The sequence below is a fragment of the Indicator indicator genome, chromosome 16 (genome assembly GCF_027791375.1).
Source record: "Indicator indicator isolate 239-I01 chromosome 16, UM_Iind_1.1, whole genome shotgun sequence".
Classification (NCBI taxonomy): Eukaryota; Metazoa; Chordata; class Aves; order Piciformes; family Indicatoridae; genus Indicator; species Indicator indicator.
In genome coordinates this window covers 3,054,386-3,072,680 of record NC_072025.1, presented here as the reverse complement: position 1 = coordinate 3,072,680, position 18,295 = coordinate 3,054,386, and the positions used below count along the sequence as shown (strand labels likewise).

The following is an 18,295-nucleotide window of genomic DNA, read 5'->3' as shown; positions in this document are numbered from 1 at the left end:
TCAGGCTGGGAAAGACCTTTAAGATCTTCAGGACCAACCATCAGCCCAACACTACCAAGTCCATGTCCCTCAGCACCACACCTCTGTGTCTTTTAAACACCTCCAGGGTGGTGACTGGGCAGCCTCTCCTAGGGCTTGAGAACCCTTTTAGGGAAGAAGTTTCTTCTCATGTCCAACCTGAACCTCCCCTGGCCATTTCCCCTTGTCCTGCCACCTGTTGCATGTGAGAAGAGCCTGACCCCAGCCTCGCTCCAACCTCCTTTGAGGGAGTTGTAGAGGGTGATGAGATCTCCCTTCAGCCTCCTCTCCTGAAGATGAAGCAAACCTGGTTCCCTCAGCTGCTCCTCCTAAGAGCCGAGCCTCACAGAGCTATGAGACACAGCAAGCTGTCTGCTGAGCCTCTTCCTCAGCTGCAGCATCACTGTGACCCCAACAGTCACGTTCAGGGGGTGGCTTAGCTCCTGGTCTTCCAGGAGATGAAGTGACATCCTGTATTGGATGAGGCCTTGGGCAACCTGGTCCAATGCCCGTGAAAGGGGGGTTGCAAATAGTTGATCTTTAGTGTTCCTTCTGTTCTATGAATCTATGGAAGCAGAAAGAGCCTAGAGCTGAAGGCTTCCAAGGTCTTGGGGGAGCTTGAAGCTGAACTTTGTGCACAGGAGGCCTCTCTTTAGCTGTAGGTGGGGGAGAAACCTGAAAGGCAACCACACAGAGTGCCCAGCTGTGTGGTTTGGGGGAGGAAAAGGGGGAGAGAGCAAAAGGATTGTACTGTTCTAATAAAGGCAGAAACTCTCCTCCTTCATCTCCTATCAAAATCCTTCTGTGTTTCCAGTTGGCAACTCTGGCAAGAGTGGGAGTTGAAAGCCATTTTCCCAGCCTCCCCCCCCCTCCCCCCCTGCCACCAGCTGTGTTGTAAAGGCAAAGCTGACAATAACTTGTGCAGCTCCTCTGGTGCAGCCCAAATTTGGGGTGGCTGCAACGTGCTAAGTCCCCACATTTGCTAAGGAGTCAGCAGGGGTCGTGTGGCTGAGGCTGCTGATTTACAAAGGAACTTTCTCTCTCCCTCCTGATTCCCTGAAAGTGTCTTCATCAGTGAAGTGTCCTTCAGAAAGCCTCCTCAGCAAAGGAATGAGGGATAAGAGGGATTTAGGACCTGTGGGAGAGGTGGGGAAGATGGGGCAGATGTTTGGAGGAGAGTGGGACTGCAAAATCAGAGAATGGAGTTGTGGACTGGCCTGGGTTGGAAGGGACCTCTCAAGGTCATCCAGTCCAGCCCCACTGCAGTCAGCAGGGACACCTGCAGCTAGGGCAGGCTGCTCAGAGTCCCAAGCAACCTGACCTGGAATGGTTTCAAGGATGGGGCATCTCCCACTGCTCTGGGCAGCCTGGGCCAAGGTCTCCACCCTGAGTGTAAAAAAATGTCCTCCTCAATCTAGTCTGAATCTCCATCTTTTAGTCTAAACCCGTCACCCCTTATCCTGTCACAACAGGCCCTGCTAGAAGTCTGTCCCCAGCTTTCTTCTTGGCCCCTTGAAGCACTGAAAGGCCTCCAGAAGGTCTCCCAGGATGGAGCCTTCTCTTCTCCAGGCTGAACAACCCCAACTCTCTCAGCCTGGCTTCACAGCAGAGCCCTCCCAACCCTTCCATCATTGCTGTGACCTCCTCTGGAGCCACTCCAGAGGCTTCTGCTGAGGCCTCCAGAGGTGGACACAGCACCACATGGTTCAATGCTGGGAATCACCATGCCTAGAAGTGAAAAACCAGAATGACAGCAGCAGAAAAGCCCAGGATGCTAACCAGTGTTGTCATCCTGTAATTACCCAAGCAGGTCAGTTGGTTAAAGATGAAACCCCACACTCAGAGCTGGTGGGGAAATTCCTCTGGGTCTTTAAAATTCACCATTAGCTGGCTCATTAATTTTTATGGGTTGGGTTTTGGTTTGGGTTTTTCTTTTTTTTTACCTTCCTCCAGAATGCCCTCCCTTGTCCTGCTGCTCTTCATCTCCTTCAGCAGCTTGGCTCTAGCTTCAAACCCAACTTTAAAGGGCGCAGCTGCGTCTCTCCTCCATCCTGGCGGGTTCCCCGTGGGGCTCTCCTATTCTGGTCACGTCCCACCTCGCTTTCCTGGCACGTAATGCCCTCCTCTTCTCATTAACAACCCTCACACAGTGCTTCACAAAGCCCAGCAGAGCCCTCCCTGGCCTCCTGACAGGCGATCAGGGAGGATGAGGAAGGGCTGGGCAAAGCAGAAAGGACTTCCCGAGGGCTGTGCCCACAGCCCCCTGGCAGGATGAGCTTTGGAACCAGGTGTGCTCAGCATCCCATCCTCAGCAGCATCAGAGAGGGCTTTGGCTTGGAAGGGACATTTAAAGGTCATTGAGTCCAACCCCATCCCAAAAAAATGGGGGTGGGATTTTGGGGGAGGATTTATTCACCCTGACAGGACCTTTAAAGGTCTCATTGAGTCCAATCCCATCCCAAAAATGAGGGCAGGATTTTGGGGAAGAGAGGATTTCTGTACCCTGTAGGGACCTTTAAAGGTCGTCTAGTCCAATCCCATCCCAAAAATGAGGGCAGGATTTTGGGGGAGAGAGGATTTCTGTACCCTGTAGGGACCTTTAAAGGTCATCTAGTCCAATCCCATCCCAAAAACAGGGTCAGGATTTTGGGGAAGGGAGGATTTCTGTACTCTGCAGAGACCTTCAAAGGTCACCAAGTCCAACCCCGTGTCAAAAATGAGGGCAGGATTTTGGAGAAGGGAGAATTTCTGCACCCTGAAGGGACCTTAAAGATCAGTGAGTCCAACCCCATCCTAAAAACGAGGGCAGGGGCTTGGGGGTGGGAGAATTCCTGCCCCCTGGTGCCAAGTAGCTCTGCCCCCTGGTGCCAAGTAGCTCTGCCCCAGGCGCTGGGGGCCGGTGCTCCCGCAGGCTGCCGGGCACGGCGGTGCGGGTTGGACTGGTCTGGTGAGGGTGTGTGTGACACCAGGTGAGGGACAGGATGCTCTTCGGCTCAGAGCCTTCCTGGTTGCTGATGACAAAGGGTTCAGCAGCCTTTGGTCGTCCTAGGAGTGGTCCTTGGCCGTCCTCTGACTGAAGCAGTGGCAGAAAGAGCACTGGCACCGGGGGTGTGCCGCAGCCTTGCTCTGCATCCTCCCGGTGCTGGAGCGGGAGACTTCTGTTCAGCAAGCTGGTCCTGCTGCCTCCACACCCCTGCCTGGCTCTCTGCCCCCACCACCTCCTTCCATTTAAGCAACTGGGAGTTGCAGTCCTTTGTCGTCGCCCTCTGCACCCTTGGTCTGCTGTCACTTCTCTCGTGTGTGTGTGTGTGTGTCGCTCCACGCAGGTTTTCATCCTCATTTCACTCACACCAACCTCAACGTTCCTCTGTGATAAGTTATCACATGCCTGCAGCATGCCTCAAGAGCCAGAATCGCAGAGTTGACAGGGTTGGAAGGGACCTCGAGGATCATCCCGTTCCAACCCCCCTGCCATGGGCAGGGACGCTTCACACTAGAGCAGGCTGCCCAGAAGGTGAAGAAAGGCAGCAGATTCCCACCTTCCCCTTCCAGGACGAGGGGGAGGGGGAAAGGGAAAACAAAATAAAGGGCCGAAAAAGCCCAGAAAAGGCTGCTGGGGAGCAAGCTCCTAAACGAAAGTGTCACTTTAGGGCTCTGAAGAGCTCCTCCCTGCTCTCAGCCATTGGCTGCCTCGGAGGCTTCCCATTCTTTTGTATGAAGCAGCAATGCAGCTGTCAGCCTCACAAGCTCAAGAGCTCTCTGCTCTGCTGAAGAAGTAGAAATGGGCAGGAGATCCCCCGTCGCTTTCTTCGTGGTCCTGTGGGCCAGCCAAGCGGGGACGTGGGCGGCAGGACGCTCCAAGGTGAACCCCAGGATCATCACAGCTCCGCAAGGTAAGTTGCCGGAGCCTGCTGCAACCTTGAGATGCGGCAGCGGCGGCCGGCTGCAGCTGACAGCTACTCGCTGTGCCTGCCGGCGGGGGCTGGGGGGAGAGCTTTGCTACCTGCCTCTTGGCTCTTTGGAGAAGAGTTGGCGGCGGTTTTGTGATTTCGCTGGGTGCCTTCAGGGAGACTTTTTGGTTCTCTTTTAAACGAGCCAAACCTGCTTCACCTTCTGATTTTCTCGGTTGCTTCTAATCGAATTTTTAGATCACCGAAACGGAGGGTTGTTGTGGTTGGAAGAGACCTCTAAGATCGTTTAGTCTTTTTTTTTTTTTTTTTTTTTTTTTTTAAAACATGTGTGTGTCCTAACCCCATTTTCTTCCCAGCTGGGTGTGTTCCCCCATTTTCCTCCCAGCCCAAAGCCCCCCAACAGCCACAGTAACCATTTTCCTGAACTTGCAGGGAGAAATGGGAGAGAAATCTCTTTGCACAATGCAGTTAATTTCCTTATTCCTCTGCTGTCCTCACCCTGTTAGCCTCAAACAGAGCACTGGGAGCAAATATTTGCTGAGAAGCTCTGCTCTCTGAGAAGCTCAGTCCACCAAAAAATGCCATACCAGGACCTCTGCTCATATCTGATCTCAGCACAAACTGAACAAAGAAATGTTTGCAAGGGGCAAGCTGAGAGGACAGCCTCCAGCTTCATGTGTTGGAAAGAGCAGGCTAACATTTAACTGCTCTCATCTGTGTCATCCAAGCTATTTTTTGGTTGGGTTTTGCGGTGTTTTTTTCTTTCCTTTTCTTTTTTTTTTTTTTTCCTTGGATCAATATCCTCCAGGGAGGTTTTTAAGAAAAATCCCCCAGCTTGTCTCCCTTTCTCTCCTCCCCCCCAAGAGCTTCTGGTGTTTGCCTAAGCCCGGCGGGTTGAGGCAGGCTGCGGAGCTCTCGCTGCTCTGCAGCACAGCAGCTCCTCTGTGCTTCCCATTCAGCAGCAACTTCAGAGGACACCCAATTTCCCCTGCTTCATTCTGCACCATCTGTTACTCCACTGCTGTTATTTCTGGTCCCTTTCTCCTTCAGGCCCATCTCTGCCTGCAGGAGAAAGAGAGGAAGGCTTGGTGGGTGGCTTGGAGGTGCCGTGGTTGCACAAAGAGGAGTGGACCACCCCCCACCTGGCAAGGGAGGGCAGGGAGAGGTTGCTCCTAGTACTGCATCATTTGTTTTATCTGCTCAGGCATTGGAACAGGCAGCCCAGGGAGGTAGTGGAGTCCCCATCCCTGGAGGTGTTAAAAAAAAAAAAGAATAAAAGGTGTCCAGGGCATGAAGGGCATCACCAGGTTACTGCACATGAACACATTTAGGTGCCCCAAATCTGGCACTCTGGGACATGGTTTAGTGGCCACAGTGCTGTTGGATTGGATTTGATGATCTGGGAGGTCTTTTCCAACCTTAATGACTCTAGAAAAGGGGGATGCAAGAAGAGGAGAAAGCACAGAGCCTGACAGTGGGGATGGGGTGGGGGTGGGGGGTCGTGCATGTCTCCATAGACATTTCTCCTGCCCTGCTTAGGGGAGGGGGTGGGGGGAAAGTTGAATTTCTGGTTAGAAACGTCTGTCCTGGAGTGAAAACTGTGCTGAGGAGGAAAAGGAGGGCTCCAAGTGGTTGCTTTGCACCTGTCTCTTGTGGGCTGTGCTTAGTGTGCACCTGCAGTACAGTCATTTGGGCCTCTCCCTGCAGCTGTCAGAGGGAGGCTTTCCCGGCACTGAGCCCGCTGAGGATCTGTCACCCAAGAACACCGAAGCCAATTAGTGCTGGGACACCTCCCTGCAGAGGGATCAGCTTGTGCTTAGCTCTGTGCCTCTCTTAGTTTTTTGAGCTCAGCTGTGGCAGGGACCATGGGTGATTTCAGGGAGGCATCGGTGATGTGTGGCACGCTTGTTAGCAGCCACCACCCCCACCCTGTGCCCTGGTTAATTGCATTTGTCTGGGTGCAAGCCTGGAGGAAGTAGGTTTGTGGGTGAAGAGGAGGAGGGTGGAGGCTCTGGAGGAAAGTGAAGAAATGAGAGAGGGGCAAAGGGGATGCAGTGGGTGAGAGGGAGCCCTCTTGAACTTCCCCAACGCTCCCCTCAGGGCGAAAGGCCACGGGGGTGCTGGTCTGCGGCTGGAGCCCTGGTCCCGGAGGCTGGGAGCTGGATGGAGGAGAGCAACGCTCTGGGACCTTCAGATGAGCGTTTGTGGTGGGGCTGGGGCCGGTGGTGCTGCCTGTGCTGTGCTGCAGGGCTGGCCTCAGCCCTGGGCTCTGCAGGAGCTGGCAGCTCTTCACCTAATTAAATGTCTTGCACGCCACAGCCCATCAGTAGCATCAGGTACGGCAGCCTCAGCAGAAACACCTCGAGATGCTGCAGCCTGCCGCTCAAGGCAGAGCTCCCTGCTGCTGGCCAGAGCCCAGCTCACTCCAAGAGGAAAGAGGCTGTGTGTGGGATCCCTCTCCAAGCTCTGCAGCATTGAGGGAGAGGAGGAAATGGGTGCTGGGCGAGGCTGCAGCTTCCCTTCTCTCTCTGAGCCTTGCTCCCCTTGCCAGCACCCCACCAGACCCGGGCTGGGAGCCTTGACCTTGCTGCTGCGCTCTGAGTTCCCTCGTTGTGAGCTGGGGTCAAAAAAAGTAGCTGGGCTTAGGTAGCAAAATCCCAAGGTCAGACCTAAAGACAAAGGAACAGACTCAGCCTGCCTCAGGACTTGGAGCTCCTGGATTTAAGTAGTTTCACAGTCCTGGGGAGCTGGGCTGGTGGCGTTGGGCCAGAGTGGTGGGTGGCTGGAGCACTGTGTTCTGCAGATCTGCCTCAGGGTCTGGAGAACAGCTCCTGTGAGGAGCAGCTGAGGGAGCTGGGGTTGTTCAGCCTGGAGATGAAGAGGCTGAGGGGAGACCTCATTGCTCCCTACAACTCCCTGAAAGGAGGTTGGAGTGAAGTGGGAGTTGGTCTCCTTCTCCTTAGTAACAAGGGATAGGTTGGACTCGATGATCTCTGAGGTCTTTTGCAGCCTGGTTGATTCTGTGAGAAGAGGGAACAGCCTCAAGTTGCACCAGGGGAGGTTTAGGCTGGACATGAGGAACAATTTCTTCTTTGAAAGGGTTGTCAAGGCCTGGAACAGGCTGCCCAAGGCAGTGATGGAGTCACCACCCCTGAAGACATTTAAAAGTCATGTGGATGTGGTGCTGAGGGACATGTTTTAGTGGTGGACTTGGCAGTGCTGAGGTCATGGTTGGACTCAATGATCTTAAAGGGCTCTTCCAAGCAAAGCAATTCCATGATTCTGAAGCCAACCCCAAGTCCTTGGCTGCTGCTCTGCCTTCATTTTGCCTCCCTGCTGCCAGGAGGTGAGGGATCAACCCAGATGGGAGTGTTTGGTACCCAGGGCAGGGTGAGGGGTTTCTGGAGCCCTGCTAGGAGCTGGCACAGGTGGTTGGCTCTCAGCTCCAGCTGGGTAAGCAGCTATTTGAGAGCAGGTCTGACTCTGCAGGATTTGTTCCTCTTAGGGGAAAGAGGCTGAGGTCAGCTCCAGAGCACTGCTGCAACCTAGAGGTCCTTTTTCCAGACAAGGGCTCTGCTCCCCCCCCTTGCCCTTTGCTGCTGACCCAGCACTCAGACAAGCCAGGGGCTCCTCTGGCTGTTACTCTTTGCAGCCTGCTAACGAAGGGAGGTGCTAAGAGGCAAGTTCCTTATCTGGTGAGATTTGCTGATGGGGGATCAGCTTCAGCTCTCAGCAGCTTCACCCTCGCACGCTGTGTCCTTGCTGATCTTCCTTTTTATCTCCCTCCTCTCCTGGCCCTCCTGTGTTATTATTTATTTGTTTTTGTTGTTGTTCCCTACCCAAACCCTGCGCAGCTGAGCTTTGCTGTGGGAAAGGTGCCTCCAGATCCCAGGTGGAGCTCCTGCCTGTCAGCACACATAGCCTGTTTCCTCTTCTGCTCCACCAGAGCGATGGAGCAGGCAGCTCCAGCCCCTCTGCGGCGAGCAGGAGGGTGACATCCCAGCCTGCCTTGTCTGATGACCGGAAAGTCACCGAGCATTGGGACAGCCTGAAGGCTGGGGGGCAGGCTGCTCTAGCCTGGAGGCTTTGGTGCAGCACAGGAAGTGTTTTTAGCTCCTGCCAGGCTGAAGATTTGTCTGGTCCCTTGTCCCTGTTCACTCGCACATGCGGAGAGCCAAGGCAAACCCCCCAGCTCCTCTCTACTGCCTTTACACCTTGGGGTAGGATGGGGGTCCCACAGTTTAGTTATTCCCTTCTCCCTCATTAACAGATGAGGCTGGAAGCTGAAAGGGGACTATTTCTGAGCTGGTGGGGAGCTCAGAGGAGAGAAGCAGGGGAAGAGAAAGATGATACTCTTGACCCTTGGCTGCCTCAAATGGGTAGGCTGGCTCTAGCCTGCTTTGGCTTCCACTTCCCAGTTCCTGGAAATTACCCACGCTGCTCAGAGTAGCTCCAGGGCTTTGCCAAGCTCAGCCACTTCTCTTTGCCCTGGGCAAATTGTGCTAGCAAGCATCTCAGGTCTGGAGCCCTCAATACAGGAAGGACATGGACCTGATGGGACAGGTGCAGAGGAGGACCATGAAAACGATCAGGGGGTTGGAGCAGCTCTGCTACAAGGACAGGCTGAGGGAGCTGGGGGTGTTCAGCCTGGAGAAGAGGAAGCTCCAGGGAGACCTAATAACAACCTTCCAGTACCTGAAGGGGCTGCAAGAAGGATGGAGAGAGACTGTTTGCAAAAGCCTGCAGGGACAGGACCAGGGGCAATGGCTTCAAACTAGAGCAGAGCAGATTGAGATTGGATGTGAGGAACAAGTTCTGCACCACGAGGGTGGTGGAACACTGGAACAGGTTGTCCAGGGAGGTGGTTGAGGCTCCATCCCTGGAGATATTCAAGGTGAGGCTCACCAGGGCTGTGGGCAACCTGATCTAGTGGAGGATGTCCCTGCTGACTGCAGAGGGGTTTGGACTGGATGAGCTTTGAAGGTCCCTTCCAACTCAGACCATTCTATGATCTCCGAGGGCTGCAGGAGCTCTTCTAGCTCCTCAGGGTGCTGCCTTCAGCTAGCACAGGAAGAGCTGCTCAGAGAAGAGGCTGCTGGGGAGAGGTGGCAAGAGGAGGAGAGGTTGTGGTGCTAGCACCAGCTTTTCCTCCTCAGTGACAGCAACAGGCCTTTCTCAGGAGCTGTGGTCCCCCACGAGCGTGAAACATCTTGGCAGGACAGTTTCACATCAAGCTCTCAGAGCATCACCACTCCCAGGAGAAGGCTTCTCACTTTCCCAGCACTGCTATTTTTTGCAGGCAGCTGATTTTTCACAGGGTTGGTGATGCTGGTAGCAAGAAAATGTTGGGGGGGAAAAATTATATTTATATATATATATATATATATATATATATATATTTTTTTTTTTTTTTTTTGGCTCTGGGTAGATTGGAAAAGAAACCCCAAAGCTAACAAACCAAGGCAGTGAATCACAGCCACCCTCCTGTCACAAAGAGCATCACACACACACACACACACAAAAACAACAGGCGTGGGCCAAGGGAGGAAAAGTTGTGGCTGCTGCACTGAAAAGCCTCAGGGCTGGGAAAGGGAGCCAGATGCAAATTGCTGCCCTGCTGCCCCAGCTCTGTGCCAGCTCTCAGGCTGATTTGGGGTCAGAACTGGAGAAAATTGGCCTGGGAAGGTATTTTGGAGTTGGTGCAGCCAGCAGGGCAAACTAAATCTGTGCCTGGGCACTCGAGTAGGAAGTAGACCAAAGGGCTGAGTGCAAGGTGCTTTTTAAGGAGCCTTGCAGCCAGAAAAAGGGCTGGAAGGTGAGTTGGAAGGAGGAAATTGCTTGTTTTGCAGCCAGCTGTCTCCTGTTGAGCTACATCCTCTGGTGTGCAGCTATTCCTGGTGGCTCCCAGAATAGGATTTGTTCCTTCTGTTGGACACTCTTCAATCCCAGCTCCAGCCGGTGTAGTAGGCTACATCTGAGTGTGGTGTGACAGGAAGGCTGTCAGGAGTGCTGCAGGGGGTGGCTGGAGAAGCATCTCCCACCCTCTCTACTGAGTTCAGAGCAGCTGAAGTCTGAGCAAGCAGGCTCTGGAGGTTTTTGCAGCCAGGCTGGATGTGGCTGTGAGCAACCCTCTGTAGTGTGAGGTGTCCCTGCCCATGGCAGAGAGGTTGGAACTGGCTGAGCCTTGAGCTCCCTTCCAACCCTGACAATTCTATGATTCTATGATAAACCTGATAACTGCCCCCAAGGACAGCTCTGGTTCTCTGCTGCTGTCACAACCCAGTCCCCAGCCTGGACCCTTTGGCTGGTGTCAGCATCCTCCTGCAGTAATTACTTCATGCTTAGTTACCCACTTGGGTTACAGCCCTCAGGCTGTGCTGCCATCCAATGTGACCTGGACAGGCTGAGAGCTGGCTGCAGGCAAACCTCAGGGAGTTCAATCAGGACAAGGTCAGGATCCTGCAGCTGGGGAGCAGTCACAGCAGGCACCAGGACAGGTTAGAGGCTGCCCTGCTGGAGAGCAGCTCCACAGAGAAAGACCTTGGAGTGCTGGTGGGCAGCAAGTTCTGCATGGGGCAGCAATGTGCCCTGGTGGCCAAGAGACCAATGGGAGCCTGGGGTGCAGCAAGAGAAGTGTGGCCACAGGGCTGGGGAGGTTCTGTTCCACCTCTACTCTGCCCTGCTGAGACCACAGCTGCAATCCTGTGTCCAGTTCTGGGCTCCCCAGGTCAAGAGAGACAGAGACCTGCTGGAGAGAGTCCAAGGGAGAGCCAGGAGGATGATTTGGGGACTTGAGCATCTCCCCTGTGGAGAGAGACTGAGAGCCCTGGGGCTGTTTGGTCTGGAGAAGAGAAGGCTGAGAGGGATCTGCTCAATGTCTATCAATAGCTGAGGGGTGGGGGTCAAGGGGAGGGGGCCAGGCTCTTTTGGGTGGTGTGCAGTAATAAAACAAGGACCAATGGATACAAACCTGAACATAGAAAGTTTCACCTCAAGGTGAGGAGAAACTTCTTTACAGTGAGGGTGACAGAGCTCTGGAGCAGGCTGCCAGGAGAGGTTGTGGAATTTCCTGCTGTGGAGACTTTCAACCTCCTCCACCCCCCGGATGCATTCCTGTGTGCATACCCTCAGGTGACCCTGCTTTGGCAGGGGGGGTTGGACTGGATGATCTCTTGAGGTCCCTTCCAAGCTCTAATGTACTGTGACACTGTGATTTATTCTTCTGTCTCTGATTGTGTGCTGGGAGGGAAAGGACAGCACAAGTCGAAGGAGCTGGGGAGGACTTTCCTTGAGGAATGCATGGAGAGGACCCAGCCAGACAGCCTTCCCTTGGGCTGCTCACAGCAACCCTGGCCATGGGTTTGATCCCACCTTGGAGAAAAGAAGTTTTGGGGAAGTCAGAGGCTGAGTGTCTGGTTCCAGCTGGTTTGGCTCTCCAAGGCTGAGCCATGCGGTGCTGCAGCCAAGGATGGACGTGAGAGGAATGGTGACTGAGGGTTCCTGCTGGTGGAGGGGAGCAGGAAGGGGCTGCTAGGAAGGTCTGCCTGGCCTTCCCTGGCACCAAACCAGGAGGCTGCAGGGCTGAGACCTGGCTGATATTCATTACAGGGATGGGAAGCCTGCAGCAGGGAGTTGGAGGATTCCAAAGGGCTCCTTACTGCCTCTGCTCTTCTGTTTGCTATAGACAGCTGAAACTTCATCCCCGTTTGAGGGGAATGGAATTAAGCTGGAAGAGAGGACTTTGAGACTGGAGATTAGGAAGAAATTTGTGCCAGTGAGGGTGGGGAGACAGTGGAACAGGTTGCCCAAGGGAGGTTGTGGATGTTCCCTCCCTGGAGGTGTTCAGGGCCAGGCTGGATGAGGCCTTGAGCAAACCTGGGCTGGTGGAAGGTGTCCCTGCCCATGGTTGGGAGGTTGGAACTGGATGATCTTCCAGGTCCCTTTCCAACCCAACCCCATTCTGTGATTCTGCAGCCAGAACTCTTTCTGCCCAGCTCTAAACCTCTGCAGAGGCTGGAGGCTACATGGGGGGACCATACAGGTCCCCTTTTAGCCTGTGCCTAACTCCTGGCTGGGCTGGGAGAAGATGTCCACCACCTGGCTGGTTTCCCCTGGGCTGGGAGAAGAGGGCAGATGTGTCTGAGCAGGGTTGCTGAGCTGGCCCCAGCAGCAGCAGAGGGGTGGAGGGGAGCTGGCTGCCAATTAAAGCTAAAAGGCACAGTGGCTGTTTTGCTGCTGGATGCTCGTAGAGGGGTTGGGGGCAACAGCTTTTTTGTTGGGGTTTTATTGTTGTTGGTTTTTTTTTTTTTCCATCCTGGAAGGCTTTTGATGATAAATCAACCTCTGGAAGCTGCTCCCATGCTCTCCAGATAGCAGCTCTCCTGTTCAAGCCATCCTTTTGTCACTCTGCTATTGTTCCACTGACCGTGGAATGAATAAAAAAAAAAAAAAAAGACCCCAACAAAACCCCCACAAAAAAACCTTCCATCATCACAGGCCAAAGTTCCACAGCTTCCAGCAGGAGCCTGGGACTCTCATTACAGGGAAGGGCTTTTGGGGAAAGGAACAAAAAAAACCCTGCCTCTAAATTTAGCAGCTGCAATCCGTGGGGTGCAGCCAGCTGCTTGGCTTCAGGGCTGCTGAGGGATAAAAAGAAAACCCCAAAACCCTCCAAAAACCAAACCCTACCTGCTAGATGATGAAGCTGTGTCCCTGAAATCAAAGGTTCTGGACTCCTCTGGCAGTGGCATGAGCTTCTGTGCTGCAGAATTATGGGGAGGGGGGGGGAGAGGGGAGCAGGGGGAAGGGGTGAGGATGCAGGAAAAAGGGTGGGGATGGGCAGGGGATATTGCTAATGTGTTAGCCTGCCCTCTGTCACAGTCATTTTGTGTTTCAGCAGGAGGAAAGCAGCTTCCCTGGAGCCCCAAGCACACTGGGGGCAGCCTGCAGAGGGTAGGCAGAGCCCTGCAGCTCTGCCCATGTTCATCAAGCCCTGCTTGATAGCTCAGCCTTGGAATTCCAGGCTTGCTCCTTCCAGGCTGCAGGTTAAAGGGAGTCTCTTTTGTTGCTTGCTGGAGGTTTTGGACCTGTTTCCACCTCTGGCTGTGGTTTGGAGGCCACCTCACAGAGGTGATACAGCTGCAGAGCTCTCAGGAGAGCTTCTAAGCAGGTTTGCCCACGCCCAGCAGCTGGGTTACCAACCCTAGAGGGTGGCTTGGCATTTTTTTTTCTTTTCCTCCTTTTTTTCCCCCCTTTCCTCCTTTTTCCCCCCCCCCCTCCTTTTCTTCCTGCCCTAGCTCACCCCTCTGCTGAATGCTTGCTGCCTGCTGCCAAGATGCTCCAGAGCTTACCAGAAATAGAGTGGAAATCATTAATGCACTGAATATTTGCCTTCTGTAGTGTAACTCTGGAGGAAAAAAAAGAAAGAAGGGAGAAAAAAAAAAAAAAAAAGCAGCAGCACATTTATCTAGCTAAGAAGTGTACTCTGGGAGCTGGAGCCTTTCTGCTACTCCAGCAAAGCCCTCCCGGGCATTTGGATTGCACACAAGGCAGGCTGAGAGCTTTTGGAGGCTCTACCTTCTCTTCCTCCTCCCCCACCATGGCTGAGTGGTTTCCTCTGCTCCCAAGCATTTTGCTGTTGATGGCAGAGATCTTTGCAGGGCAAGCAGGAAGCAGCCACCTGAGCACCCCTGTGATTGCAGGGTCCTGGAGGAGAGGTTGGCAGAGGAGCCAAAGAAAAAAAAACAAGCTCCAAGCTTACAGGAAGGTGGTTTGGCCATGGGTGAAAAAATCCCTCTGTGGAGAGGATGTTTGATGTAGATGTTGCTGCTCTAGTTATGACCTCCTCCTTCCTTTTTGGGGGTGCTTGGCAGGGAAGAGGGGGGTTGGAGCAGTCAGGGGAAGGGTTGTGCATAAGGGTGGCATGAGAGCTCTTGGGAGATGATCAAATGCTGCTTATCTCCAAAGTGTCTTGGGGGAGAGGCAGGATGAGAAAGAGCAAGCTGATGAAACTGGCTGCTCTGACTCGTTGTGGACTTCAAGTAAGGCAGAGGAGTGAAGTGTTTCAGACCCTCAGCTCTGGGTTTGAGTAATGAGGGCTTCCTGGTTGCACATCTCCCCTCTGGGCTTCCACTCCTCTTTCTCCTGCACTTCCCATGAGAGTCATCCAATTATCTGGGTTAGAGAAGCCCTCTGAGGTCACAGAGTCCAACCCAACACCACCCTGGCCATCAAACCCTGGCCCCAAGTGCCATGGCCACAGGTTTCATGAACACCTCCAGGGATGGGGACTCCACCACCTCCCTTGGCAGCCTGCCAGGGACCCTTTAGTGAGGATTCAGGGCTCCCCCCTCCCCCTAATCTTCTCCAACCTCCTGCTGCTTGCCTGTGCAGATTCTCTGCATGAGGGCTGTGGTAGTTTTGAGCGAGGCAGATGCTCTTTTACCTCTTCCAAGAGGGCTAAAAGAGGCAAAAAAAAGAGCTGCCCCACACTGGATTGGGTAGAACTGGGAAGCTGAAACGGAGATGCTGTTTGTAACGACATGCAGCAGCACAAAAGGACATCAAACACACAAAAATCCATAGTCCAAGACCCTCCTTAGGCCACAGCCTCACACAAACCTCCCTCTAAATCAAGCCAACAAACCCAGGCCTCAAATGCCCCCTCCCTTCCACCATGCATTTCCCCCTTCCTCCCCGCCTCATTCCAAACCTGGCAGCTCCAAGCCCCAGCTAGGCTGCTCCAGGCCTCACTTGGCAGCATTGCCAAGGCCAAACCAGGCTTCACTCCCCCCAAAAGAGAGAACAGCCTGCATGTCCTCCCAGGAGCTGAGAGGGTAGGGGGGGAAAAAAGAGAGGAAAACTGACTCTGCAACCAGGTTTATAGAGATGCAGGCATTAGGGGAATGAAATAACAAAAGGTTACAATTTGCTGCAGGCATTAAGGGAATGAAATAACCAAAGATTACAATTTCCTGTCCACCCCTGGATGCTCTGACCTCCTGGAGGTCCTCAACTTAATGGTTTTGGAAGGCACTCAGCCTCAAACCATACAACAAAGGCCAGTGGCCACAGATGGAAAATGAAGGGAGCAGCTCAGAGCCCAAGCCCTCGCTTTCAGGAAGCCAACCACAATGTTTCCTATGGGATGGATGTGTGGAGGGAGGGATGGGTGAAGGGCATGGGAAAATGACAGTCAGAGGCTTTTTACTGATGAGAAAGCTCATCCCCTGCACTGGGAAACTGTTTTACTGCCTCTGGGCTTCCTTGGGATGCATCTGTGGGAAGTTCTGGCTGAAGCAGAGGCAGCTGCTCTGAGCTCAGTGTTGCTGCCCTACCCTGCCTGCTTAGGAAGCACCTGGAGATGACTGATGCCTGCCACAGGGCTTGTTTGAACTGCTCTCCAGACCCTGCCCTTTGCAGAGCTGTGGTCACAACTGCTGACTGCTCTGGGAGGCCAGCACCTGGGACTGGACATGAGTGCTACCTGTCTTTCATCAGTGGGTTTCCTGCTGGTGCTATGTGGGCAGGGCAGGAAAAGCAGAGGTTTAGCCTGCACAAGGGGAGTCCTTTTTTATCCCTCTATCAGAAACCCCTCATGCAAATCATTTTCCTGGAGGTGTGGGGGAGACCTTGCAGCTCACAGCCCCTTGCAGGGGCTGTGAGCTGCAAGGTCTCCCCCACACCTCCATGGCAGGTCAGAGCAAACCCTCCAGGGTGTCCCTTTTGGGTTGTCTCAACTAGAGACAAATTGGTCCTATTAAAAAAAAAAAAAAAAAGGCAAACCATCACTGCTTCTGGGTGCCAGAAGCCCATCAAGCTTCCCCTGGGATGAGGATGGCTGCTGGCTGAGCTCTGGGGAACATCTCCCAGACCCAGCTGTGGTTTCCTCCTTGCTTCCCTTTGGGAAGGAAAACCTCCACGAGCACAGCAGCTCCCCAGGGGCATAAATTCCTCCTGCCAAGATGTCTCAACTGGCTCTTTGCTGGCACCCATGGCAGAGCTGTGGAGACAGGCAGGTGTGGCTCTTGGATGGGAGCACTGTGCTGCGGTCCAGCCCTTCTGCCAGGGATGGAGGGGACCCATGGCAGCTCTGTCTTCATCCTTCTAGGGTGGGTGATGAGACTCTTCACTCCAAGAAGGACATTGAGGGGCTGGAGTGTGTCCAGAGAAGGGCAATGAAGCTGGGGAAGGGTCTGGTGAGGGACCTGGGATTGTTTAATCTGGAGGAAAGGAGACTGAGGGAAGACCTCATTGCTCTCTACAACTCCCTGAAAGGAGGTTGGAGCCAGGTGGGAGTTGGTCTCTTCTCCCTGATATCAAGTGGTAGGAGGAGAGGAAATGGCCTGAAATTGTGCCAGGGGAGGGTTAGGTTAAAGATTAACCAAAATTCCTTTGCTGCAAGAGTTGTCAGGGATGGGCACAGGCTGCCCAGGGAGGTGGTGGAGTCCCCATCCCTGGAGTTACTCAAGAAAAGTGTGACCATGGCACTTGGGGACATGGGTTAGCAGTCATGGTGGCTGGGTTGTGGTTGGACTCAATCATCTTGGAGGTCTTTTCCAACCAAAACAATTCTATGAAGCAATGCTATGCTCCCCTAGAAGGGCACAGTCTGCTGGTGAGCCTCCAAGGGCTGATGTCTGACCAAGCAGGAGTGGGACCCAGGGCTCCCAAGTCTGATGTCTGACCAAGCAGGAGTGGGACCCAGGGCTCCCAAGTCTGATGTCTGACCAAGCAGGAGTGGGACCCAGGGCTCCCAAGTCTGATGTCTGACCAAGCAGGAGTGGGACCCAGGGTTTGTACTCCTGATTTTGCCTGGGGGATAGTGCAACTGGAACCACATTTCAGAATGATGTCACCAGGAGCTGCAAGCAGGAGTCCTGCTCCCAAAGTAGGTGACAGAGACAGTGAAACTGACTCCCACTCCCAGCCCTCCAAGGGAAACCCTGCCCGTGCCAGGCTGCTTGTCACACATCCTGTGGCTGAGGGATGGATGTCACCGAGCTGAGGCTGCTCTCCTTCCCAGCAGCAGGATGATGTGCAGGAGCCTGGAGCACACACTCAGCCCTGACTCACAGCCTGGCCTGCCCTGCTGCGGGTGAGGGCTTTGCCTCCTGCCCACAGAGCCCATCCCGGTGGGATGGCAGCAGGGAGGTGGTGGTGCCAAGGTCCTAGATTGCTCAGTCTGCCCAAAAAGGAAGAACTAAAACCTGGGGAATGAGGAAGTGCTTGTGAAAGGTGGGAAGCAGGAAAGGAGTTCCCTGCTTGAGGCAGGGAGGGCTGTCAGGGCAGCTGGGACACGTGGCAGTGACGTCTGAGGGGGTTACAAGGTGTGGCAGAGAGAAGAGTTGCTGGGGCTGCTGGGGGCACTCCTGGGGCATCAGCAAGTGGGGTGGCAGTGAGGACTGGGCTGCATGCAGCACAGTGCTGAGCTTCATGCTGCACCAGTCTGAATCCTGTGGACCCAACCCTGTGTCCCCATCACAGGGCAGCAGCAGGACAGTTTGGGAGAACACAGGAGCTCAGGGCAGCACAGGTGGTGCCAAGGAGCAGGTGAACCCCACACCCTGCCTGCTTCCCCCTCTTCATGTTTCATAGGGTCATAGAATTGTTGGGGTTGGAAGAGGTTTGGTTTCAGATCATTGAGTCCAGCCTTCAGAAGGGGTTTGTGAGGAGCAAGAGAAGGACCTTCCTCTCCTGTGCTTCCCTGCTGCTCCCAAGAAGCAGAGGGTTCCTATCCTATTCTCCTTCTCTGGAGACTTTCAAGCCTCATCTGGATGTGTTCCTGTGTGACCTGTGCTGGATTCTGTGGTCCTGCTGTGGCAGGGGGGTTGGACTCAATGATCTTCAGAGGTCCCTTCCAACCCCTAACATCCTGTGATCCTTCCCTTGAAGGATTTGCCTCTCCTTTGCATCAGTGCTGCTCCCAAGAAGCAGAGGGTTCCCATCCTTCCCTTGAAGGACCTTCCTCTCCTCTGCCTCCCTGCTGCTCCCAAGAAGCAGAAGGTTCCTATCCTATTCTCCTTCTCTGGAGCCTTTCAAGCCCCATCTGGATGTGTTCCTGAGTGACCTGTGCTGGATTCTATTATCCTGCTCTGGCGGGGGAGGGGGGGGGGGGGGTTGGACTCGATGATCTTCAGAGGTCCCTTCCAACCCCTAGCATCCTGTGAGCCTTCCCTTGAAGGGTTTGCCTCTCCTTTGCATCAGTGCTGCTCCCAAGAAGCAGAGGGTTCTTCTCCTCCTTCCCTTTCCCCATCCCCCTAAGCTTCATTGCAGTTCCTCATCTTTAAGTGCTGGCACCAGCTGATGGCTCCATCAGCTGATGGCTCCATCAGCTCTGTTTCAGGCAGCCACAGTCCTCCTCCAGC

General features: G+C 54.0%; 1 protein-coding gene across 1 annotated transcript in view; it reads left to right on the top strand.

Moving 5' to 3' along the window:
- Positions 1-3,771: 3,771 nt before the first annotated feature.
- SEMA7A (semaphorin 7A (John Milton Hagen blood group)) overlaps positions 3,772-18,295 on the top strand; it is a 38,548-nt gene continuing 24,024 nt past the window's right edge. Inside the window, exon 1 of the mRNA XM_054388021.1 lies at positions 3,772-3,911. Coding sequence (XP_054243996.1) covers positions 3,800-3,911 — 112 coding nt within the window. The 5' untranslated portion in view covers positions 3,772-3,799. The remainder of the gene's footprint in view (positions 3,912-18,295) is intronic.